The sequence below is a fragment of the Eulemur rufifrons genome, chromosome 9 (assembly GCF_041146395.1).
Source record: "Eulemur rufifrons isolate Redbay chromosome 9, OSU_ERuf_1, whole genome shotgun sequence".
NCBI lineage: Eukaryota > Metazoa > Chordata > Mammalia > Primates > Lemuridae > Eulemur > Eulemur rufifrons.
The window spans coordinates 2,376,982-2,403,486 of NC_090991.1; the positions used below are offsets into that span (position 1 = coordinate 2,376,982).

The 26,505-nt window shown below is 41.5% G+C and overlaps 1 protein-coding gene across 1 annotated transcript in view; it reads right to left on the reverse strand.

The window, feature by feature from the left end:
* Positions 1-20,445: 20,445 nt before the first annotated feature.
* Positions 20,446-26,505, reverse strand: part of LOC138392053 (heparan sulfate glucosamine 3-O-sulfotransferase 3A1) — a 94,743-nt gene continuing 88,683 nt past the window's right edge. Inside the window, exon 2 of the mRNA XM_069482348.1 lies at positions 20,446-21,067. Coding sequence (XP_069338449.1) covers positions 20,446-21,067 — 622 coding nt within the window. The remainder of the gene's footprint in view (positions 21,068-26,505) is intronic.

A 26,505-nucleotide genomic window follows, 5' to 3' on the forward strand; every position in this document is an offset into this window, starting at 1 on the left:
CAGGGTTCGTGCCAGATGGCTGGGAGGGAGGAAGGTTTTCACCAGACTAAACTGAGTTTTTTCCGGACTGAGAAAGAAGAGTTACTAGACAAGGGTCTCAGGACCCAGGAGCACATCCAACGAGAGTGGCACAGAAAGGGGGAGTGCCCCAGAGCCCGGGAGGCCGAGAAGAGCAGAGCCTGTGGGGGCCACCCCAGGGCTTCTACCCCCGCCGAAGGCCACTGGGTGCTGGGAGCTGAGCCGCTGCCCTCAGATCCTCCCACCGTCACTGCGGAGCGCTGTTCCCGGGACACCAACTGCAGGGCAGCGGCATTTTGTGCACATTGAAATCGCACTGTCGAGACATTAGTAGTATAATCTGGCTGACATATGAAAAAATGATTTAAAAGTTCAAATTTCCAAAAATTGCAGGAAAAATTAAGAGCCACATCATTTCAAATGATAAAATGCATTTTCTCCTCTGCCAAATACCAGCCCTGCTTCATGGCAGCCCTACTTTATTCTTGGCATCTCTCGTCTGTGCCCCTTGAGCTGCGCAGTTGCTTTGGTGTGTGGAAACTTCTGATGTAATGGTGGTGACTCTTGTGGTGGTATTTGAGCATTCATTGTAAACACAATGTATATACAATTTAAAATCCTTTGTATCTCATAACAACATCATTGGAATATTCATCAAGTGACAGGACTAATGCTATACCGAAAATTGCACCTGAAAATCAGTAAGTTTGATGTGGAGTGTAAGTGGTATAAATTGCGATGATGAATGCCAAATAGCCCCTATCATACAGCATGCTGTTATTTAGAAAAAGAACTCTGCAAAATATTAGAGATAGTACCAAAGAAAAAAATAGCATTGAAACAAAGCTGAGGTCAGTGATTGTAGACTTGTGTTGTTCAGGAGTGTACCCCCGCCGTATAGACAGTTTTCAAATATGAAAGGTCTCAATTCTGTGAGTGCATCCAAAAGTGCATCCTTTGCATCAAGCGTGACTTCCTCGGGTCACAGATGAGACTTTATTTTTCATCTTGTGACTTCAGCAAAGAGGATGTTTATCCAGGCTCCAAGAACTTTGCATAAGTTCCTGTCACCTCCATGCTCTTGGATAAGAGAGTGAGCCCAGGCCACAGAGGAAGAGGAAGGGCATGAGCAGCAGGGAAGCTTCTCACATGTGTGCTCTGGTGGGAAAGGGCGAGGAAGGGAACCAGTTCCCAGGAGCCAGGGCGCTCGTTAATGACACCCTTCTTTTCGGTAATGGCGTGAAGGGCTGTGCTCAGGCACTGTCTTCACAGCCACTATGATTGGGTTGTTTGAAGTAAAAGTTCAGAGTTAAAATCAGGAGCAGGAATAAGTCTTCAAGCTAAAAGACCAATCAGGATGTAGATCAAGTTACCACACTGGAGTGAGAATGTGAGGTGACGTAGGGGGAAACAAATGTAGAGGGCTGGATGCTGTGTGGTTTCCCAAAACATTTACTGGTGGCTGGTGTTCAGCTTTCTCTCACCTGAAAGCTTGTATGAAACGTTTGCAGAAGGCAACGCGGGTGAGATATGCAAGGTGCCCTATTTCCTAGAATTGGAGTACAGCCTCCTGGGACTGCACCTGAGATTCTAGCAGCCACCAGGAGAGAGTGATACCATTTAGGACAAGCATCCTTCAGGGTGGCATGAGCACAAAGGGTGGGCTGGAGCCCAAAAGAAGCCACCAAAGACTCACAGAAGAAATCATCACACAACCACCAGGGTCAGAATTTAGAATACCAGTGATAATTATAGACTTCGATAAAAATGTTAAAAAATAATAGGGCAATCTCCTGTCTACCATGGATCACTCCTATTTTCAAGACTTGTATAAATAGATGGAGGCAAAATGCAATTCTACAATTTACTCAGTTAAGCAGGATATGTCCAGTCCTGCCCATGGGTGAATCCTTGCAGAGAGACCTTAGTCATCCTATCCACCAGGAACTTCTGGGGTTGTTTGAATGATATTATTTGGATGGTACAGATATCCTTCTAGAATAAACCAGGAATTAAGGAGTAAAGTCTCACTGATCAAATCAGCAAACATTTCATAACCTCGATTCTCTCCTGTTTTCCCAAGCCCCTCTGGGAAACACTTTTTTCAAATTGTGTTATCTCCATCTGTTCTCTGCTGTCTCTCACCTGACACATGCCGTCCCCTGTCAGAGTCAGTGCTGTCATGCACTCAGTTCCTTCGATTTTTAACCCTTCTAACTGCTTTAACTAGCACTTCAGTTGTACTAGACTCTGGCTTTATGGACTGGATCAAACAATGCTCTGTCCTCACACCACCTGTGGTTAGAAGTAACATGGGGAGGAACGTTTTCTGTCAACTCTCGCGCTGCGCCCAGTGTGCTACACAACGCAACAGGATTCATTTCTTCTTTGCAACTCGGAAGCCCTGGCTATTGCACTCAAATGCCCCAGTGCTTTCGGTGCTGGGTGTTCAGATAAGTGAGAAGGAACCAATCACAGAACTGAGCAGAGAGCTTCAACAGCCAGCGGGCTGTGGAGGTTGTGGCTAGGAACATAGCGTGCCAGGAAACTGGGCATGTAGATGAAGGTGTGATTAGTCAGAAAGTCAGACCAAGAGACGTTACTCAGGCAAATTATGGAGTCCACGAAGGTAGGCCAGGATTGGCAGCCAGAAGTCAAAGCCAGGGTCTACTGAAGTGTGGAATTATTAGTGATGTCCAGTAACTTCCAGTGGAAATACTGGGTCTCCTTCTCCACCTCTTCTCTAATCGCAACAAAATTTTGACAGTGTACTAACTAACAGATGGCGTTCATAGCTCCAGGAATAAAACTAAAATCCTCTGGTCTCTTGTGGAGGGCCTGATAGGATCTCTCTTTATTTCCGAGTGGTTGATAGAGTAAGAAGGGTCCCTTCTCCCATACCCTTAAAGGTCAAGGGAATCAGGATGTCACCACTGGGAAAAAGAACTAAGGTGAACACTTGGGCTTTGTCTAGGTCTTAAAGAAGCTGGAACAGTTAAGTCCAAATACCTCTTTGAATTCCAAGGTTAAATTAAACTGAAATGTAAAAAATTTAACTGATTTTCTGCACTGCATTTGACATTTCATTGACAGTCCTTAGTATTTGTTTATGCCCCTGGCCACTCATATTGAATTCTTGGATTTTGGCTCAGTGGGTGGGAAAGAGTCGAATTGCTTTGCTATCTTTAAAATCCTAAAGTTGCTTGAAAATTTTAAAAATTAGTGCATCTCCTATTTTTCATGAAAAAGGTAGTGCAGGTTGTGGGTATAATCAGGATTGAAACAAAACATTTTTAGTGGCAATAATTGGAATTGCTGATTTCATTGGGGTATTTTTTTTCATTCTTTTAGAATTTTTTTTTGCTTGAAGCACGGGCAAAAAACAAAACAACAAAAAGATCCAGTAATTTGCCAAATTCTTTAATAGCATCCCACTTTCTCTTTCACAGTCCTTCGGAGTGTCACGGTGCAAGGCCGGAGGCACACGGAGAAGGAAATAATGTGCCTGCCAGGCCGGAAATGGAAGTTGAAATCTCAGAACACTTCAGAAACCTGGGAGGGCTTCCTCAGGCCTTTTGGCAAAGCCCTGGCCTGTGACCCGTGGGTCAGGGGGAACAGCTCCTCTCCTCCAAGGACCTCAGACGTAAAGCCTGACCCCCTGTGCACCAGGAAGGTCCCTGAGGGCCAGCTGGCTCTGTCTTCCCTGTGCTGCTGAAAGGAGGTCAGTGTGTTCATCTGCTCTTTTTATTTTTAGATTGTAAAATAGAGACACAGACAGGCAAAAAGGTTTTGACAATGACCATGATTAGCTTCCACCTGAAAATGTGATGGAAACCTATGACCCTTTTTGGCTTCAAGGCTACAGCTCAGCCCACTGAAGCCGCATTTATTGCCACGAGCATGATGACAAAAGTCACTTTTCTTAATTGCTCTTGAATGTAATGAAGCAGAAAAGAGAAGGCAGGTCTTCCGATTCCCGGACCCGTCAGTAGCAAGTGACCAAGCATTCCATCCCCGGATACCGTTGGTTTTAACCAGCGAAAGGTGCGGGATTTGTGGGGCAGAGGGCTGTGACACTGGACGCTGGCGCGGGAAAGTTCCCGGAGCCCAGGGCCGGGCACCCACGGGCAGCCGGTGCTGCGGACCAGATGCGTTTCCTGCCCCGGTTACTTCCCCCGGGTTCTGCAACTAGAGAGGTCTCTGATGACCGATTTTTCCAACACTTTTAAAACCACATTTCCCAGGAAGGTCTTTCTGAGGTGAAGAAAAAGTTAACGGGGGGCACAGTGAGGGGCCGGGGTCGCATTGCACGTGGGAAGTTTGTGATGATTCACACGATGCTGCGGACCCTGCAGACGTGCGCACTCGCCGTGACACGGAGCAGTGCAAGGCTGGCGGCGCTGCCACACGGCCGGTTCCCAGAGAAGGGGCAGAGGTCCTGCAGCCCACCCTGGCGGGCCTGTGCCAGCGGCGAAGATGTCTTCCAGCCTCACCAAGAGGGTCGCTGCTTGGAAGTCCTAACTGATTTGAATTATCAATGCAATTAATATTTACCCAGTACCTATCATATACCAAGCACCGCTCTAAGACTGACACGTAACTTTATTGAATCTTTACAGTTCTATAAATTGGATGCCTTGATTACCCCGTCTTACAAATAAATAGAAAGGAAGCAAGTTAAAAACACTATCATCCATGTCTTGAGTCTTTAGGGAACCCAGAGAACTTATGGGTATCTGTTGCTCTCAGTTGACTGGGAGCTGAAATGCAAGCAAGTTAAACATGCTGTAAAGAGTAAGCTGTCACTTGAGATCTTGTCCATTTCCCTGTCCAGCTCCTTTTCTCATTCTGTCCCTTTATACTGCCTGAGCTCTAGTGCAGGGATGGCAGATAGGCTTCATGGTGGCACTGGCTTCAATCAGTTTGCAGTGGCTTCTTAAAGCATGAGGTTGGGAAAATTCTCAGGGAAAATCAGGTCTCTCCATATGCCAGAGTACTAGGATTGACTGATGATGTCTTCTATGACGGATAACGATGCCTTCCACAGGCACAGGTGGGAGCATAAGAGGCAGGTGAGCCAGGGAACGTGCGTGCCCCACTGTTGTGCCTCTGTTGGTGCTTCGACAGTACCTGAAAGAATAAATTAATTCTTTGGGTTGCGACTGTGAGAAGTTTCTCTGTGGCAGCACGGTGCCATCTCCCGCCCTCACACCCCGACAATAATCCCGTCCATTTATCCCGTGAAGCTATGGCAGATGTGACTGCACTAAGGAGTGGGGTCACTGCCGAAGGCTGGGGATTCAAGGAAGAGTTTCAACAGATACGGGCCCCGTTCAGAACCACTGTCCTTGAATCTCGGTGTGACACTGGTCTGGCTCTGTGTTGTTATATCCCAGTTTTGGGAATGTCTTTCTCTCACCATGAGCCCAGAGGTGGGGCAGGAGTGAGGAATGGAGCATAGAGTGGGCTGAGAAGGAAAGAGGAGGATACGAGTTGGCAGAGCATGAGGAACTGCTTTGCCAACTGAGCCCAGGAATTAGAGAAAGTCATGCCGTGGGGAGGGTGGGGGTGGGGGAACAGGAGGCCACACGTGTGTATGGACAGTGACCAGAATGGCGGCTCGGCGGGAGACTTGGCATAGGGCTAAGTCCTGAGTTCTTCTCTCCTGAGGCACATCAGTGTTTAACCATAAATGGGGTAGTGAAAGGAGGGGTGGCCTATAGCTGGAAGCACCGTGGTTGGGACAGGATGAAAAGGGGGTGCACCAACAGGGGCACAAGAAAAGGCAGAGAAAGGCAGCAGGCACTTCAGAGCCATGTGTACATGCGTGTGTGTGTGTGTGTGTGTGTGTGTGTGTAGCCGGAGCAGGCTGGAGGAGAGAGAAGGAAGGGGGAAAGAAAGAAAAGGGAGCTGAATAAGCAAGGGAGATGAGGGGTGTGTGTGAGGAGAAAGAACGGGTATTAAATAAGGTCTCGAAGCAAGAGTAACATGAAGATTGAATCTGATAAAAGCAGTCCAGGGGGAAGAAAAACAATATGATGGTGATGTTCCTTAGAAACTAGTAAGTTAAATTTAAAAAATCATAGTTTTATTCAGAAGCAAGGAATTTGACGATAACTTCATATCAGCAAAGTATTCTGATTCCTCAAGAAAATATACAAAAGAATGTACCAAGAGAAAGCAGGCTAAGAGTGTCAGAAATTCAAGTTATGCTACTCAGTAGGAGAAAAGGGAAGGCTTTGTTTTATGCAGGAATTGAAAGTCACCTTGGATTGGTTAAAGACTTTTTTTGCGTGGTTACCAATCTCAGCAAAGGCAGCAAGGAAGTCTGGGTTTTTTATTGGCAAAACAGGGCTAAAGTTACTGAGTGGCTCTGTGCTTGCATGTCAGACGTGGGGCATGATGAGAGGGGAGTTGCCAGCAGGTGCAACTAGGGGTGAAGGATTCCCCTAGATACATAGATTGCAGAGCTGTGAGGACCTACTTCAGTCCCCTCATTCTCCAAGTGAAGAAACACGTGGCAGACAAACTAGGGTGACCCTCACCTTTTGGTGTACATGCCTCTGTAATCCCCTCTCCTTGAGCATGGGCAAGACTTGCTTTTAACCAGTAGAATATGGCAAAAATCATGGATGACGCTCCCATGATTATGCTCCATGATGTAAGACACATCTTGCTGGCAGACTCACTTTAGATACACTCCTTGCTGACTAGGTGAAACAAGAAGGAGTGCTGAGGAAGTCTACACAGCTGGGAACTGTAGGTGGCCTCTAGGAACTGCATGTAGCCTCTAGTCACTGAGAGAAGGTTCTAAAAGCACAGTGAACAAGAACTAGGTCCTCGGCTCTAAAACCTCAAGGAAGTGAATTCTGCCAAAACTTTGAATGAGCTTGGAAGCAGATTCTTCCCCAGATGAGCCTGCAAATGAGAATGCAACCTGGTTGCAGCATTGTGAGACACAGATCAGAAGACCCAGCTAAGCGATTCCTGGTCTCCTGACCCACAGCAACTGTGAGATAATAAATTTGTGGATAACTGTCCCACAGTAATAGATAACACAAACATGAAACCCAGATAGGAGAAATAATTTTTCTATGGTCAATTCATTATAACTCAGTGAATATTTATTTCATATCCTTTGGATTTATGGTACTGCTGTGGATTGAATTGCATCCCCTAAAAAGATATGTTAAAATCCTAATCCCAGGTACATGTGAATGTGAATTTGTTTGGAAATAGGGTCTTTGCAGATGCAATCAAGTTCAGATGAGCTTGAACTGGATTAGGGTGGGCCCCATATCCAATGACTGGTATGTTTATAAGGAGAGGGCGACTTGCAGATAGAGAGGACGTAGACACACACAGAAGGAAGATAGCCATGTGAAGACAAAGGCAGAAATTGGAATGATGCAGCTACCAGCCAACAAATGCCAGAAACTCTGGCAGTCACCAGCAGTTACAGAGAGGCATGGAACAGATTCTCCCTTGGAGCTCCCAGAAGGAACCAATCCTAATAACTCCTTGGTTTTAGAATTCTGGCCTCCTGAACTATGAGAGGATAAAGTTCTCTTGTTTTAAGTCACCCAGTTTACAAGAGAACAGAATTCTCTTGTTTTAAGTTACCAAGTTTAGAGCAATTTGTTGGGGAAGCCCTAAGAAACTAATATAAATACCTTGAAAATCAAGCTTAGGGTTCCAAGCTCCCAAGCCTCCTAAATCTGGGTTCTTTAAGGTAATGAGATACTGGGACAAAGTTAGAGATGTGCAGGGCCAAATGGGAATACTGGAGAATTAAAAACAGAGTGTGTGTGTATGTGTGTGTTTGTGTGTGTGTGTGTATACATGTGCTCAAACAAACCACATAATATCAATCATAATAATGAGCAGGTAGTAGATAGGGTTTACTGCTAGATGTTAAGTGGAAGAAACAGTCCTGTTTTTGTCATGGATTGTGCTAGGCATTGTGACAATCTTTTTCTTGGAACGCTGTACAAGAACAAAACTCATCCTTCAATAACCCACTTCCATAAGTCAACAAAGGAGATAAAATGGAATCATAAAATATACTCAATTAATCTAAAGGGGGGGAACAAATAAGGGAACAAAGAACATATGGGCCAAATAAAAAATAAAGATCCAGATAAAAGATTTAAACCTAACTACATCAATAATCACATTAAATGTAAATGGTCTAAATACCTCAATTAAAATGCAGAGGTTGTCAAATGGATATAAAAAGCAAGACCCAACTATATAGTGGCTACAAGAAAAGTACTTCAAATATAAAGACAGAAGCAGGTAAAAGTAAAAGAAAAAAAAAGACTTACTATGCTAACACTAATCAAAATAAAGCTTGAATGCCTAAATTAATACCACACAAAGCAGATTTATGAGCAAATATTACCAGGGATAAAGAAGATTATTTCATAATGATAAAGAAAGATCAATACATCAAAGGAACACAGTAATCCTAATGTGTGTATAAATAATGACAGAACCTCAATATACATGAAATGAAGCATAACAGAAGTATAACAGGAAATAAGAAGCTTCTTGGAGTGTTGGATATGTTCATTATCCTGATAAGGTGATGGTTTCATGAGTATTTACATATCTAGAAACTTATTAAACTATATGCTTTAACTATGTACTGTTTAATATTTTCAATTGAATGTCAATAGAGCTGTTTAAAAAGTATAATGGGAATCTGAGACAAAATGAGCAAACCATGTAATAAATAGACTAATATCAATTTTTGCTTTACCAGAAAACAAAAATACTGCCCATATCTTACTTTTAGACTAAAAGAAAGTTGTGGTTGATTTTCAGGAAAGAAAAGAATACATGTGAATCTAAAGTTTTGATAAATTTCATTTTAAAGAACACAAGGCTAACTTCAATATTGAATTAATGTTCAGTGTGTCAATAATATCAGGATCGTCAAGTATTATATTCTATAAATGAGCATCAATGAATGACAGCAACTGTCCCTGTATTGTGAGAAATGGATGCCTTTTATTAAATAAAATGTAAAACACAAGCAAAATTATTTTTTAAACAAATAACACTGAGGGATAAATGTCCAATATGAAATATTATGTGAAGACAGGTGTTTCAAATTATTTAAACTTTATCACAGAAAACATACATATTTTATGTTACATAGAAAGAGACGGAAACCCTGATGTAATCATGCAATTTAATAAACACATTTTAAATGAGATTTTCCCACTTTATGCTTAAATTTTTAACTTATTGTCTATAATTTTTCTGGCAGTTTTATTATAGTAAATTTAGATTTACTACATTAAATAGTTCCCAACTTAAATTATTAGAATGAAAAAAGCCACAGAATTGAGAAAATGCTCAGAGAAACATTTTGAATGAAAGGCCCCTCAGCAGCTTTTGTAAGAAACAATCAAGACCTTCAGACATAAACGGAAGAAGAAATTGTATTTCCTGTGAAAAAGAAACTTATGGATTATTCCAGGTGAGGAAAATTGGGGATGCTAAAAATATTTCAAAGACTTGAAGCACATAAAAGCTACCTTTTAGATGACTCAGACATAGAAAAATATTTTAGAGGAGCTTTGAAAGGCTTTTCTTTATACATTAATGATCATCAAATAGGGCCCAAATACTTGTAACTTCAAATAGAGTGCCTGCTTAATATAGCATGCATATACTTTCTACTTCAACAAATATGAGAAAACAAATTGCATCAAATTAACAACTATCACCACAAATGGTCTTTTAGCTCCCTTTCCACTACAGTGTGAAGAAAATAAACAAAAACATACAATTAGATTAACTGAACCAAACCGTCAAGGGAAACCATTAATTTACTTGTTTATATAAATCTTAACATATTTTCAAAAAGCCCTAGGAAGCCCAGATTTACCTTTGAAAAACTGCAACTTTTAATTTAAGCAAAAGCAAGGAAGCTAAAGCTGGTTAACCAATTTGATAGAAATATAAAATGCTAACAGTCCTAGTCTATGAAGCCGGGAGCCTTGTAAAGTTTTATTTTATAGCATGGTAAGTCCTACTTCATGGCAAATATCTTCATCTTGTGACATTGCTGCTAAAGACTATTTTCATTATGTCGAGATGTTGCGATTGTAAACATGAATTCGTTCCACGACCTCAAAACATTCTGATTAATGGAGCATTCCTATTTGATTAACTTAGTTTTCAGAGTTGCTAAGGGTGAACAGCACCTTTGCTAGTACATAAATAATCTCTCATTAGACTTTTTACCTATAGCTTATCAATTGAAAAATCAATATATTTGTAACTGCCATATCATTGTCCTTTTTCCTCTTCTAACAAAAAGGTCAAATGTGAATGTAAATTGTTTCTACACTAGAAGATTGTAGAAGTGTGATGTGGCATAAATTCTAAATCTACCAGGTCACTGTGCCCATGATAGTAATTTTTTAAATGAAGAAAACAGTCTGCCACGTTTTTACCAAGGTATTATGGAGAAAGTATCATTAAACTTAGGTGCTATTAGGAGTGGTCACTGGTCAAAAATGGAAACATCCACCTTTAGGGCCGTGAGTGCTAAAAAGAAATAAAAATAGTCTACACCTACAAAAGACCTGGGCAAACCCTAAAGTGTTCTACAAAATTAAAATATGCCTTCACTAGGATGCACCGAGCTGTTTGATGAACCTTGCATTTACACTTACTGTAGAACTGGTAAGAACTTACCTCTGAAATCATTTAATCTGCTCCTTGATGAGCAAATGGAGACTCTGAGAATCCCCAAGGTTTATGCAAAGTCACAGGATAGTGTTAGGAGTGAAACCCGAGGTCCCGAGGCTGTTAGGGGCTGGTGCTCATAGATCCTCATAGCCTTGCAGTGGGGAGACCTTTAGGTCACTCCACCAAGTAACCCTAAGCTTTGTTTCTTTTAGATGACTCATAATTTGGAAGCCTTGGTGGTCTCCTTCTGCAAAATAGAGAGACATTAAGTATAAAATGAGGAGACCAGATCCCATTGATGAGTCCTACAAACTGAATGTTTGTGCTCACCACTCCCTTGCCAAATTCATGCATTAAAATCTAATCCCCAATGTCATCATATTTGGAGGTGGGACCTCTGTGAGTTGAATTAGGTCAAGGTGGCAGAGTCCTCATGAATGGGATTAGGGCCCTTATGAAAGGGGCCTCAGAGAGCACCCTTGCCCTTTCTGCCATGTAAAGACACAGTGAAGTGGCTGTCCATGAATGAAGACGTCATCCTCACAAGACACTGAATCTACCGGCATCTTGATCTTGGACTTCCCAGCCTCCAGAACCGTGAAAAATAAATTTCTATTGTTTGTAAACCACCCAGTTTATGGCATTCTGTTATAGAAGTCTGAACAGACTGAGACAATGGGTTTAAATCACTCTTCTCTCCTTCCAATTTCTACTGAACTGTTAGAGAGCTTTAGAATTTGGAAAATTCCAGTGTGTGAGAAGGAAGAGGTCACGGGTGGTCAGGCTCAGAGCCCAGGATAGCAAGGCCAGACAAGCTGGGCAAGTCAGGACCCGCCAGGTGAAGCCGCCATCGGCTTTCAGGAGGGTTTCCAAGGCATGAAAACTTTGAAAGAAAGCAAAGGAAGCAGTGGAAGAAGGTAGAGGAGTAGAAGGACAAGGGGGACGCTGACTTCATCTGAGAGTTTGCAGAAGGGCAGGAGGACAGGGAAGGGGAAGAAGAATGAGAAACACGTTTGTGTATTATTTGAAAAAATGACCCCTAGGAGAATTACAAGAAAAGGAGCAGGCAGGAACAAAAACTTTGAGTTAAGGAATAGGAGCAGGAAAAAAGATACGTGTTTTCTTCATTACCATTAGGATGGCTATTACAAAAGCAAAACCAAAAATAACACACAGAAAATAGCAAATGCTGGCGTGGATGTAAAACAACTGGAACCTCATATGCTGCTGGTAGGAATGCAAAATGGAGCAGCCACTTTGTACAGAAGTTTGGCAGTTCCTCAAAAAGCTAAGCATAGGATTACCGTACGATCCAGCAAATTCCACTCGTAGGCATATAGGCAGAAGAACTGAAAGCAGAGACTCGAGCAGGTATCTGTTCACCTATGTTCATAGCAACACAATTCACAATAGCCAAAAGGTGGAAGCAACCCAGCTGCTAACCAATGGAGGAATGCATAAACAAAGTGTGGTCTGCCCAGGTAGTGGAATATTATTCAGCCCTAAAAAGGAAAGAAATTCTGACACATACTACAACGTGGATGTGCCTTGAAAGCACTCTGTGTGAAATATTGCATGATTCTACTTAAATGAAGTACCTAAAGACAAGACAGAAAGGTAGAAAGGTGGTTTCCAGGGGCTGGGAGGAGGAAGAAATAGAGAGCTAGTGTTTAACAGGTACAGAATTTCAGTGTGGGATGATAAAAACATTATGGAAATGAATATTGGTGATGGTTCTACATTGTGAATGTACTTGATGCAGCGAATTATATACTTAATGGCTAAGACAGCAAATTTTATGTTATATGTATATTTTAACAAAATTTAAAAAAGATCCTTTTATAAAAAGGGAGCTCAAAAACACCCTAGAAGCTAAGTAAATTCCAACGAATCAAAGCTGACTAGGTTTACTTGTAAGATAGAGGCCAGGACAACAAAGTAACCGATACTGCCTTTTCCGGTCACCTGATACTCCAGGCAAAGCATAGACTCAGAAGGCATTTGTAAGGTTGACCAGGAGGCAAGAGGCATGGTCTCCATACCCAAATGGTTGTCAGGAGAAAGAATTCAAAAGGCAAGGTTCTTCTTTCTTTTGCAAAAGCAGGGAATGATGCAGGAGGCAGGACAAACAAGAACATAAAAATTCACAGAAAATAGCATATGTCAAAGGAAAAACACAGTCTGTCTGACCAGATCAAAGTGATGATAAAAGTAATGATTAACAGAAGGATGAGTCAGCTTCTTTATAGCATTTTACTGTTCAAGTCTGGGACGGGGGTTGTCTGTGAATTAAAGGGCCAAAAATGAATGGATTAAATGAATGGATAGCTGTTTCTAATTTAGAAACTGCTATTAAGGACTTTTTTTTTTTTTTTTTTTTTACAGAACTATTTCAGAAGGCAGAAAAGATAATGGCCTTAGAATTTAGGAAGGATGGTAATGAAGAAACACACAATTCAAGGGCAGCTGTCCCTCTTCCAACATTGGCAAATGTGATCAAGTTGTATTGGCAGGAAAGGCCTGGTGGCCGCCTAGCACTGAGTGTTGGTACTGAAAGCAAACTGTGGTCCCCGTAATCCAGTGGCCTATGGGAAGTAGGTATAGTGATTGACTGAATGATAATCATCTTAAGAGACAGAAGAAAAATAATTATTAGTGACAACCTTAACCGTAAAATGTTTCCAGATGTCACAGCTGGGATGAGCCTGATGCAACAGTTGAATCTCTTCATTTTTCTTTAAATAAATGAGAAAATTAAGGTGCAGTGGCGTGGAGTGATTTGTGCAGGACTTCACCATTCGTGGCCGGATAAAAGCTGCTCACAAGGTTGGTAATGGGATAATGGGGTAATGATGAACCCTCCGCAAGGCATGGGGTTCATCATCGGGGCAGAGGAAGAGCCGGTGAATCTAAAGAACATCATAAAGGAAAAGTGGGATCAAGACGAGGATGGCTTTCACAAGCCACGGTCCCCTTCAAGGCATCTGTAAGTACGAAGTGCCATGTTAGTCTGATGACTACACGATCGCATCATTCACCAGCATGACTGTGTCCCTGGACTCACACAGGAAGTGCAATGAGACCAGGAGAGCTGCTCCGGGAGGCGACAGCGTCGGAGAACAGCAGACCCAGCACAGGTCTAGACACCTAGAAAACGGCGTCGTGGCAATAGCATAAATAAGGGGCACAACAGGAAAGATGATGAAAATCAGGCTGGAAGAACTGGAATAAAAGTCCGTTAAATAGTGAAGGCACCACAGGAATGAACAGAAACGAACGAGGAGAGCCAGGCTGGTGAGAAAGCCACGGCCAGACTCGAAGGAATGGTGCAGGAACACACCATGGGCATTGTTACCAGGTGGGAGATTTGCAGCTTCAGTTAGGAGACAGGATGAGGCTGGTCTAAACAGATCTGCTTCCAATTCTCCCCTGCGTTCATTAAATATGGCTTGGGCTAGTAGAATTTATCATCCTGTGGATACAGAACTTTTTATTAATGGCCTCATCAAATAGCAGAGGCCAAAGAGTCTGAAAAAGAGCCATTATTTATGGCTGGGGGAAGAGGTGCTAGGTGTGTTCAATAGGGAATCACTTTACAGCTGGAAGCCAGTGCCGAGTGGGATTTTTGCATTTCAGCAGGCGGAAGGGGTAAGAAAACTCCATCCACCAGAGAGTGTCAAATGCCATGTGCCCAAAGGCTAGTGAGGAAGTGATTTTTCTCAAAAGAGAACTTTTCCTAAAGGGGAAGGCACAATCTGAGAAACGGAAAGACGGCCAAAGCGGGTGGGATAAAGACCAAGCACTTTGAAATGAAAGAGAAGGTATAATTTGGGGGCCAGATGGTTACAAAAAAGGAAAAATAACAATTAGAACTTCTGTTGAAAAGAAAGAAATATGAAAAAAATGTAAGATAACGTTTGACATAAGGATTTTGATACACGAAAATATTAAAGGGCAAATGTTTGCTCAGAGGAGAAATGAAATAAAATCAAGAAGGATGGAAAGAAAAATGCTGAAGAGATTTTGTGAGTGATTCAGTCAAGGGGCACTGCGGGGTTTGTTAGAAGTAGGAAGGAGCTATAACAGAATATATAAATTTTTTTTAATCTACAAAGAAAGAAAAAGAAAAGAAAGCTATTCGAGTCTAAAGTAGGTTAAAACATGCTTTGCATCATTCTACATAAAGGTAGGTATTACTATTATAGAATATTAGTTGAACTTTTTATAATGAAGAACAACTGATCTGGGATTTAAGAGTAAGATCAAGTCATCTGAAATAAAACTTAGGTTTGACTATAAAGGTATCAGTTGATAGCACTTAATCAAAAACTCTTGTTCCCTCTGAACAATCGCAGTGAAATGACTATAAAGTTTCCTAGCTTCCTACTGTTCTCTGGCTGACCAGCTGTTGCTGGCTTGAAATAAAGAAACCTGAGCTTCGATAAGGCTTTCTGGGAAAACAGGTGGGAGGAAAACGCCACTGCCCAGACCAGGGGCGACGACCTTTCGACCTTTCGGAAGTGAAAGGCCAGGTTGCTGCCCCTGGCAGTCCAGGTCGGAGGGGAGGGGCGAGGCACGGGGAGCCAGGTGAGAACCCTTGCACCAACACCTCCGCCTCCCGTCTCAGACGTGCCCCTGAGCTTCCCACGTTCGGTTTCATCCATCTCCCTTTGGGCCCTTGTTTCCTGATGTGAGTACTCTTGGGGGAAGTTAAACCGATTTGACCTTCATCTCTCCAGGTATCTCACCAGATACTGAGACTGCTTCTCCCAGACCTGAAGCTGAGAGCCGTTGCCCTAGGCGAACTGCAAGGTTTTCCCCAGGAATCTGAGGTAGGAAATGGACATCACCAAGTACGGTGCATTTGAAGAGAGGAAACAACAGACTAACAGAGGCTGGGATACCAAAGGTCACTGGTCACAGGAGGACATGGCCGAAGGCACCAAAAAGTGAGGAAAGCATGAAGCTGGAAGGTGGGAGGGGAAGACACACGACTCCTATCTGCAGCGAAGGCAAGCCCCAGGGGCAGGAAACAGTGCGGGTTTACTATAAAGCCGCTTTGGAAGACACCTGGGAGCACACGGACCACCCTCGGCTGATTTGTGGAGCGGAGAGCCGAAAGCCCTCTTAGGAATAATCAAAATTAGCACCGAGCTAGAAATCTAGCGTAGTCATGCACCATCCAGGCAGAGCTAATGAAGGACACTGTATCTCACCCTACCCATCCTCCAAATTCACCTAAAATATCATACGCAGACATTTGGGGATGAAAAGGACTCACAACAGCGTGTGTGTTCCCTATTGATTGTCGTCTTTTGACAGTCAAACTAGAGGAGAGTACGTTGCTGAGCGTATAGCTATTAAAAGAACACAACCAACAGTTGGAAACTGAACTAAAAAAACAAATGGGGTTATAGCCTGAAACATACTAACACTTCCTAATATCCCACAATGGATCCATATATTAGAAGCAATTTCTACTTTCAGTTTTATTTCCTCCTGGCATAACTAAAATCCATTATTTTATTACTTTGTGTATAATGTTGCACTGCCTTGTAATTTCCCCAAATTCAGCCTTTTTCAAATTTTAAAGGGAAGGCCTGTCATTCCAACATTCCATTATGTAACAAACAGGTTTATAATTTTCCTGTTCACGTTCTTCTTCCATATAATTGAGGCTCAGTGCAAACCTGTTTGCACGTTGGTGAAGATATTTCAAGGACCACGAGTTCTATGATAACATCGATGCTTCGCCCACAGGGCTTGAGGTTTGGGTTTTGCAAGTGCCACTTTTCTTCAGTTATTACGGGTGGGACACAATAGGAGAATAAGGATCTTTTATTTCTACACCGAGGCTTGCATTGGACTGAATCTCAGCAACATTTTTCCTATGTTTGGGAACCATAAGCTCTTCTCTGATTCTATGAAAATTATGCACAAAGTTCTGGGGTTTCTAGGATAAGTGGCACTAGGAATGTGCTTTCCTTTGCTATTCCTCAGCAACTCAAGGCTATTTGTAACCATAGCACATCCATTTGAATTTAGCTGTTTAACAGAAATGGAGACATTTACTTCTCTCTCTAGGCACTTTGGTTTTGTCAGGTGACAAGAAATACTGTCATGGCCCTGTTGTGGAGGCAAATTGAAATTGCAAGATTTGAACTTGAAAGAGCCTTTAGAAATGTTTTATTGGAATGTTATTTTTCCACCTGAAGCTGACTGATGCCGCTTCTCAGAAATGCAATTATCCATTTGTTACAAGATGCTCCTTTATCTCTGTTGTAAAAACCACTTCAGTTCCCTTTAGCACTCCTCTTGGCAAAGCACGACATTAAATGTTGATCTGCTTATTATCATGGAGTCACTGGTTAGAGAGAGAAAGAAAGGTTTGCAAGAGAAAAACTAGAATGGTGACTAACAGAATGATCAGCCCAGCATTAATTAGAATCTGGCTTTTAGACTTGGTGAGACACACACTAGCTGTGACTTTCTCTTAAGCCAGGAACCTCGGCACGACTGACATCTTGGTTGGAATCATTCTGTGTTGTGGGGTCTCTCCCGTGCATTCCAGAATGTTTAGCATGAGATGCCGGGAGCACGAGATGCCAGGAGCACCCCACACTACTCAACCTTTGAGAGAACCAAAAATGTCTCCGGACATAGCCCTGGGACACAAAGTCACCTTTTGTTGAGAACCACCATCTTAAGCCTTAGTTCCCTCATCTGTAAAGTGGAACTAAGGAGAGTAGAGAGCTTCTGTTGTTGGTTTAAGGTGAAATAATGCATTTGAAAGGGTAGTCCAGGTGAATATAGCATTATTATTTTATAGACATGTGTGTATTCATACATTGGACTTAAGATGTCTTCATCGGGAACAGGAGATTCAGCAGGTCTCGGCTGGCAGAATGTGATGAGGGTGTTTAGGAGAAATGTATCCCCTTTCTCAACTGTAAAATCAAGAGTTAAGAATTCACAGACACACCAATGTTTTAAACCCCTGTATAACCAGCTAAAGAAGGGATTTGAGTGCCAGATGGGGATGTGATCCAAATTACCATTAAGGTTTATTCTAGCTTTGAGGATCCTTTGAAAATATGAAAATTAGAGTGGATGAATACTTCTAGAATAATAAATACCCATGCTCTAGAAGCTTATTAATGTCCAATTATTAGAATAAAATTAACTTCCCCCCAAAATGTCTAAGTTATTTGGAGAATGTATACACTGTAGGTGTGACCTCAGAAGCAAACTGCTCAGAATGAAGCTGTAGATCTTTTTTGGATATTCTGTTTGAAAGACAACACTTTCTAAGAAAAGTGAAGGAGTTGGTAGGCATGGCTTTGGAGCAGACAGCTCAAAGGATGGCTAAGATGTTCCAATCAAGATCAAAGCCTATTACTTGGTGTAGCTCAATGGACAAAATAAATGTGAAGCCAAGTCCATGCACAGCAAGAATGAGCACCACATAGGGGCAGAAATGAATGAATATTCCTGTCCTGGGGGGAACTTAAAGAATACTGACTCTAGATCTTTATACATTTCACTTCTAACACTCTTAGGAAGTCATAGAAGTTTGAAGGTTTTCCTGGAGTGTTTCCGTAGTCATTAATTTTTTAAATAATTTGAAAAAAAGTACCCATGTGTAAGAAGAGATTATTTGTACTCAATTCTGTTCTTTTATTATTTCTTCCACACAAAAAGATGAAGGTTGCTGAATGCAGTTGTTTCTTTGTGCAAGCCACTTTTGCATAATGCCGAGCAAATACTTACAAAAGAGTCAGAAGGACAAACAGAATGAGTTAAGAGAAATGATGAGAAGTATTTAAAATGAGTGTCTTGTTGCAGCTAGGGATGATTCAAGTAGAACAAAACATTGGGAAACTGAGGGCACAGACTTGAAGGAAATCAACTGGAAAAAGGCAACCTGGATTTACTTAACTCCTGTAAATGCAATATTAACAAATAAATCCAAAGGTTTGGAGCAATGACAAAATATCTAAAAACTTAAGATTTTTTTCCCCTTCATTTTAATCCTGTGTTAGGCTTCTCGAGAATTATTTACATCACCTGATGCAGCATCTATGACAAATGCAAAACTGTACTGCATATTTTAGAGCAACTTTAGTTTCTTTTGATTGACAACATTGGAGATGGAAAAGAATATTATTTTAGAGTGTCTGGTCTTTTAAATTTTGGCAGATAAAGAAAACTTCCATGAAATAGGAGACATTTTCCCCTTGGGTATAAATCTGTAATAAAATGTTGCTGACAGACTAATTATAAATGTTTTATATATTTTGTGCATATGTGCTCCTCTCTAAACCAATTTAATTCCCATTAATGCTAATCTTGTTAATACCCACTCAGAGAGGAAAGAAATACTCTTAATAAACTATTGATTTATTTGAGCGATTTAAATAGGGGATGGAAGGAACAGACGGCAGAAGAGGAAAAGCCACCATTTTACTCACATCTGCATTTCCCAGAATATTTTCCAAATACTGATGAACATTAGGTTATAATTGGTGTGAATGGGAAATGGGGAAAAAAATAAAGTGACAAAGTGACAGTCCTCCACCCATCAAAAATAAGAGCATTGTAAACAAACTTTTTTTTTTTTTTTTTTAGTATTAGCTCCAAGGTTAGAAGTGAGATATAAAAAAGGTAGATTTATTTTCTTAGAAAAAAGTTAAAGGAAAATGAGATTCACACTTATATGAGTATCTTATCTTGCCCTATTCCTAGCGTGGCTGCCCATCTTATCCTTACGCTAGAATCTAATCATCTCTCTCAGATTCAATCAAGCATCCATCAGTCAAGATTTCCCTGTCTCAGGATACTTTAATCAGCCAAGAGCCAAGATTGGGTGGTGCCCAAGTCTGCGTGGTTTCCTTGAACGCCGTCTAATGAGACTGGGTGCCGTCAGGGATAACCTGGAACTTAGAAAGCAATAGAAAACTCTGTCTGTCCCTTTTCAGATCATCCAAAAACTTGCTAACCGTGTCTAAAGGTGCAGGTGTCTAACTTCCCATTCTCCTGGGAAAAGTGGCGTGAAAGAGGAAACGAGTGGAAGACGGAGTTTTGTCCAGGGTCCGCCATCTGGCCTTAAAATAAGTCATTTAATTTCCCTGAGACTCAGTTTTCCTTATCTGTAAAAGTGGGATAATAATTTCTACCTACTATGCTCTTATACCACATAGTAGTTTAATGATCAAAAAATGTATTTGAAAGCACTATGAAAACTGTGAAGTGGTGTACCTACGTATTATGAACTGGGAAATGATTTAAGAAAAAGGCACAGGAAAAAAAGGAGAAAAACATAAGGGTAGATACCAATTTTATCAGGGCCTTGTATGTAAACAGAGAGAGAGAGAGAGAGAGAGAGAGAGATGTTTACCCTCAGGATTTTCTTAAAATGTTTCAATGGCAACTGATGCTTATACTTTATGACTGGGTATATAGAATACAAAATAAAAAGTGAAAATTGAAAGTATTTTAGATGAGTGAAGTTTTTCTTTTCTGTTTATCCAAATGTTTGGTATTGATTATACATTAAGATGGGACGGGGGGTGGGGGGCAAGAACGATCTCTTAACATTCGTTGAAAAAAATACTGAAACCAATACTTTGAGCACAAATATTAAACTGTCTTTTCTCTACCGAATGGTAAAAAAATATATTATATTTTGATATCTTTTTTTCTTTTTAAATTATATCGTTATGCATCCCAGCCGAAGTCGTGCCCGGTCATCTGGTAGAACTTGCGGTTGAACGGCCGGTAGAAGTCGCGCAGCCTGCGCACCACCTCGCCGTCGATGTCCGGGTGCGTCCGGCCCTTGGTCTTGCCCAGGCAGTGCGGCCGGCTGCTGCCCTCGGCCTTCTTCAGGCAGGGGAAGCCCTTGGTCTTGTTGAAGTAGAAGTGCTTGTCCGTGATGATCCGCTTGAGGCCCAGGAAGTCCTGCACGCGGCCCAGCTCGCCGGCCGGGTCGCTGATGAGCCGCTCGCCGCTCACGAAGAGCATCTGGCCGAGCGGGAAGTGGCGCAGCCAGTGCTCCAGGTGCTTGGCGTAGATGCCGATCTGGATGGCGCTCCACGACGTGTCGATGAGGCCGGCCGTCCTGTTCCTGAACGTCAGGCTCTCGAAGGTGGGGATGTCGGGCCGCTTGGACAGCGTCTGCGTGTAGTCCGAGATGGCTCTGGTCACCGGGTCCCGCACCACCACGATGAGCTTGGTGTCCTTGGACATGGCCGAGATGCGCGCGGGCGCCTCCCGCGTCACGAAGTAGCTGGGCGTCTTCTCCATGGTGATCTGCCCCTCCAGGGTCCTCGGCATCAGGTCCCTGGCAAGAGCAAACAGACCAAAGGGGGTCAGAAGGTCGTGCCTTTTGGCCCCACCTCCCCAGGTCGACGCTTCTGATCCCGGCTCCCTCTGGCTCCTGCGAGCAGCCGCGGACACGTGCAAAACTGCAAGCAGGATTCTAGAGCTGAGCCGTAGGTTAACATCCCAGCTGAAGTTTGGAGGGGACACCCTCCACCCGAGACTTGAAGGCACCTTCACGCAAGGCAGAAAGAGCAAGACGCGCGTTTCTCTAAGATCCTCCTGTGGGTCCCCGAGAAAAGCAAGAAGGCGTGTCAGAGCCTGAAGAATGAGCGACTTTCCCATTTACCTAGAGAGCTCGTTCCAGGGAGAGGCCGTGCACCGTACAGTCTGGGGCCAGACTGCCTGAGCTGCGCGTTTAGCTCTCCCACTTGCTCACCGTGGAAACATTGCATGACCGCTCTGCACCTCAGGCTCCCCGTGTATTGAATGGAGAATAATAATATTACCTATCTCATATGATTGTTGTGATGAATACATGAGTTAATATACCTCAACAGCTTAGAAAACTGCCTGGCACCCGATAAATACTATGTTAACATTTAATTTTTTGATTATTATTAATCCACAACGATATAAGAAAATTACCTTGGTCAAATTCTTTAGGTGAATTAGAATATTATCATAAACATAATTGTACTGCTATGAGCTAGCATTAAGCTGAGCCCTTCCTGTAGTTTTCTTATAAACTAAGCCATTATATTTAACATACTATCATAGCATATGATTATACACAAAATACTTATCTTCATAATTCCTGATAAATTTTCCTGTAACAAACAATACATTAAATAATTCACCTTTTATCTAATGATTTGAAATGCCATCGTTATCATAGTCTAAATATTTTGGTTCCTTTCTACATTGACCCAATTATAAGTTATTATCATGTTATAGTGTATTTTCATGTATGCCAAAGTAAATCCCAACTCCCTACTGTTCAACATGTTCTTGACCATTCCTGTCTGTTTATTCTTCCTGATGAATGGTAAATCATTTAGTTATGTTTAAAAGAATCCCACTGGAGTCTTGATAAAGCAGATATTGCTTCTCTGTTCATGCATGCTTTCCTACTAATAGGCCTCAAGCTAAAGTATAAGCAGGAGAGAGAAAACCTATTTGTTCTTCCAACCTAAGCGGACTGCCATTAAATGCATTGTTTATTACATACATTTTCCAGTACTAAGGCATTATCTTTCTAATTCCAAATTTTGTAAGAAATATAATAGATACGGCTCGGATCAATATTAAAGTAAATGTATTTTTGGACTTTATTACAATGACAATGTATTTTGTCCTTTGATCTATGGATAAGAAGAATCAAACTTGTAAATATTCTTATATTGGATTCACTTTTATTCTTGGAATAAACTCCATTTGGTGATGGCATATTATTCTTTTAATATACCATGCTAAACTTGATTTTTCATTATTTTGTTTTGGAGTTTCCATCCATATTCATAAATGAGACATTCCTATAGTTTTTCTCTTGTTCGATAGCTTAATCAATTGTTAGAATATGAGTTATTCCATGAAGAAAATGGGTTGAGAAATGTTTCACATTTTTCTGTGTCCTATAGAGGTTTAAATAAAAATATAATTTTCTATTCCTTCAGAGTTTGATGGGAATCACCTTCAAAGCCATCCAATACAAGCACTTTTGGGAGCGAGGGTAAAAAGTGATGTGTGAGCTTCAAATATCTTTTCACTTTCTTGTATGCATATTGGTCTATTGTAATCCTCTGCCTTGTCTTGTGTCAATTTTGGCAATTAATATTTTTCTAAAAATCATCCAGTGAATAGCTACAGTTATAATTATATTCCTATAATTTGGTGTTTTTGCCTTTCTTTCTGCCTTCTTGGTTAGATTGTCTTTTCTAATTCATTGATTTCATTTTAGCTTTCTTAATGTCCTCCCCCTTATTTATTTTTTTAGCTATGCTGTGTTGTTCTCCTTCAAACGTATTTCACTGAATACTTGCCTCATTTATTTTCAACCTCTCTTCTCCAGTAGTAAAAGCATTTTGAGGCTGTTATTTTCCCTCTAAGTATAGACTGGCCAAATTCTGTAAGTTTTGACACATACTGTTGTCATTGTCATGACTTTGTGGACATTTAGTAATTTCATTTTGTAATTCTCACTTCCCTTTTGATCCAGGCATTATCTAGGGTTGTATTTATTTTTAATTATGATGCTGATTTATTTTTGTTCATGATTTTGTGGTTAGTTTCTATTTTGCATTTGTGATAAAAGGCCAGGCTTTGTGTACTGTGAGTTTGCCTTTGTTGACTCCCTACAGTTCTACTCCACCTACACTATTTGCTGACTGTATATATTGGGAACAAAGTCAAACATACACAAAAGTAGAAAAAATGGAAAATGAATCTTAAGTACTTTACATCCAGCTTCCAAAATGCATAACTGATGGCCAGTTTCATCCATAAACCTGCCCATTTCTACTTCCCCACCAGACCAACTGGATTATTTTAAAGTCAGTTACAGATGTCATATAAATTGATTTGTCAATATTTGGCTCCCATCTGCAGTGTATCTGGCACAAATTCTTTAGTCTTTGTGGCAATCTGGTGGCACTGAGACTCCCTTAGTATTAATGATGTGGGTTTTCTCCCATTATTTTTTCCTCTGGTAATTTCACTCGGGTTATCTTTGCTTTATTTGGAAGGGAAAGTGATAAGTAGACATTGGACTTTTGTGGCTGGAATTTTTTATTTTTTAAAGAAATTTGCAATTCCTTTTTCGGAATAACTTTCGACATCCCTTATTCCCCATCCCTTAAATATACCTGAAGGTCTGGGTAAGAGGAAGGGAAGACCAGAGAGTTTGGTGCTGACACAAGGGAGACACTGTCACTGCCACCCGTGGAATGCCAAGGCCACTGCATGACATGAATTCACAGAACTCATCCCTGGGTGACCCCTATCACAGAACAGAGAAGCTGGCCAGGCCAACCTAATTTGGAAGGGTGGGTTATACTTGGGTAAGATGAGCCAGGAGGTCTATCCAGAGAGTGTAGGCATTTTGCAGCAAAAGAAATCTGATCAAATGTGTGGAAAAGTTTTGAGCTGTGAAAGCAAACACCAAATACATACAGTGAAGTGATAAGAAGTATTTGTTGATTAAAAAAAAAAAAGTCAGCATTCCTGTTTCCTTTCCTATAATCTTGGACTTTAAATTCCCTTTCCTTGAATTTTGGCCAGTAAAATAGAGATAATATATTTCACGCGGGAGATTCTGCTTGGCCTGTCTCTGGGAGGCGGAAGGATGCTCAGAAGCCTTTCTCAGAGGCTGAAGCTACAGGTTGTGCTGGGCCAGAGGAAACACTGCTAAGGCCGCTGGGGGGAAAAATCCCATATTTTTTTTTCTTTTTATTTTATTTTATTTTATTTTTTTATTTCAGCTTATTAAGGGGGTACAAAAGTTCAGGTTATATATATTGTCCATGCCCCTCCATTCCCCCGAGTCTGAGCTTCAAGCATGTCCTTAAATAATCTTAACAGAGTAGGGAAGAGCGGTATCTGAAAGAAGAGGAATTTGAAGAGGAAACAGCTACAATAGGATTTCAAAAGAAAAACACATTAATGACTATCACCTGTGACTGACGTAGCCTAGGGTGGGGGTGGGGAGTCAGGTTTGACTATCAGCTGCCTCAAAGCTACTTTTTGCAAAAAGACAGAAGTGACAAATGAAAATCTTAATGAAGCTTACGTTGTAGAGAATGGTTGCTTTGCAAAAGGACTCACAACAGGATTCCATAAATTGCAATCTCCTTTTAAATTTCCTTATACATTTTCTTATTTCAATTTGGGTTTTCATGTTCAAAAAAGTGCTCATCAACTACATAAAACAGAATGTACATGTAAATTAGAACGCTGCATTTCAAAGTGTCTAGCTAGAACTTGGAAATTGCTCTTCCTTACAGCATAGGGTACACACTGGGACTCTGCTCTGTGTAAGGGCTTGGGCTCGGAATGGGTAGTGAAAGATCTATGCCAGTATTATATAATAAAAGGTTTGTAGAAATTCCAGAGGTGTGTGCAATGAGAAGACACGTGAGGTTTGCCTGAAGGAAGGACAGCTGACCGTGGGGAGTGAGAAATTGAACTGGACGGTGGGAGGGGTAGATCTTAGCAGGACTTAATTTCCAGGCTAAGCATAGTAGACTATTCCAACGTCACTTCTAAATAGTGAACAGGATTTAGAGACATTTACAGTAGGTATGGGGATGGGGAAATGGGTAGAAACCAAAATTATAAGGAAAAATTCGAGAAGCTTATTTGTTTTGTCCTGAGGAAGACAAGGATGAGAAGGGATTTCACAAGCAAATTAAGGATTATTACAAGGTGGTTTCTGCATGTTTGCTCTTTCTCCCCACAGAACTCAAAGAGAATTCACAATAGCCAAAAGGTGGAAGCAACCCCTGTATCCATCAATGGAGGAATGGATTAAAAAAACGTGGTTTATGCATACAATGGAATATTACTCAGTCTTAAAAGGGGAAGAAATTTTGATACATGCTACAACATGGATGAACCTTGAAGACAGGACATTGTACTAAGTGAAATACTGCCAGTCACAAAAGGACAAATATTGTACGATTCCACTTATATGATATATCTGGAGCAGTCAAATTTAGGGACAGAAAGCAGAAGGTTGGTTGCCAGGGGTTGTGGGGAGAAGGAACAAGGAGCTGTTGCTTGATGGGTGCAGAGTCTTAGTTTTGTGAGATTAATAGAGTTCTGGAGACCGACTGCATAACAATGTGTGTGCACTTCACACGACTGAACTTAAAAATGGTTAAGCTGGTAAACTTTATGCTATGTATATTTTACCACAATTTTTTTAAAAAAGAACTTAGGACAAGCACTTCAATGGCATTGATAGAATTTAGACGAAAGAGTCTTTCTGGCTTTATGGATAATTAAACACTAAACCAATGTACCACGGAAGGAAGCTCCAGTTTTGCTTTCCTCTTGCTAAACTAAAGGGGAAATATGATAATTATGAGATTTTGTGGAGCTGATCTGAAATCAAAAAATGAGGTTTATGGCCTGTGCCCACTGCTGGCTGGGTGCTCATGAGCCAGTAATTCAACATCTTTAAGCTCGGTTTATCCCCCTTGCCAGAAGAAGCAAGCCAAAGGGTCCAGAAACCTGCACTGCAATGAAGTGTCAGCCTGACCGTTACTACGGGGAATGCACCAAAGCACCACTCTTAATTGAGAAAGTGACGCCGTTGTTCTGAATTCCCAACTGCCAGTAGAACCGCATTTCGGTCAGCTAACAAGGGTCCAGGGGAGATCAGAGGTAGACCTTTCTCACGTATTCCTGGGGCATCCACACACCTGCACGTTTAACGCTGAGACGGTGAGGATGCCTGAC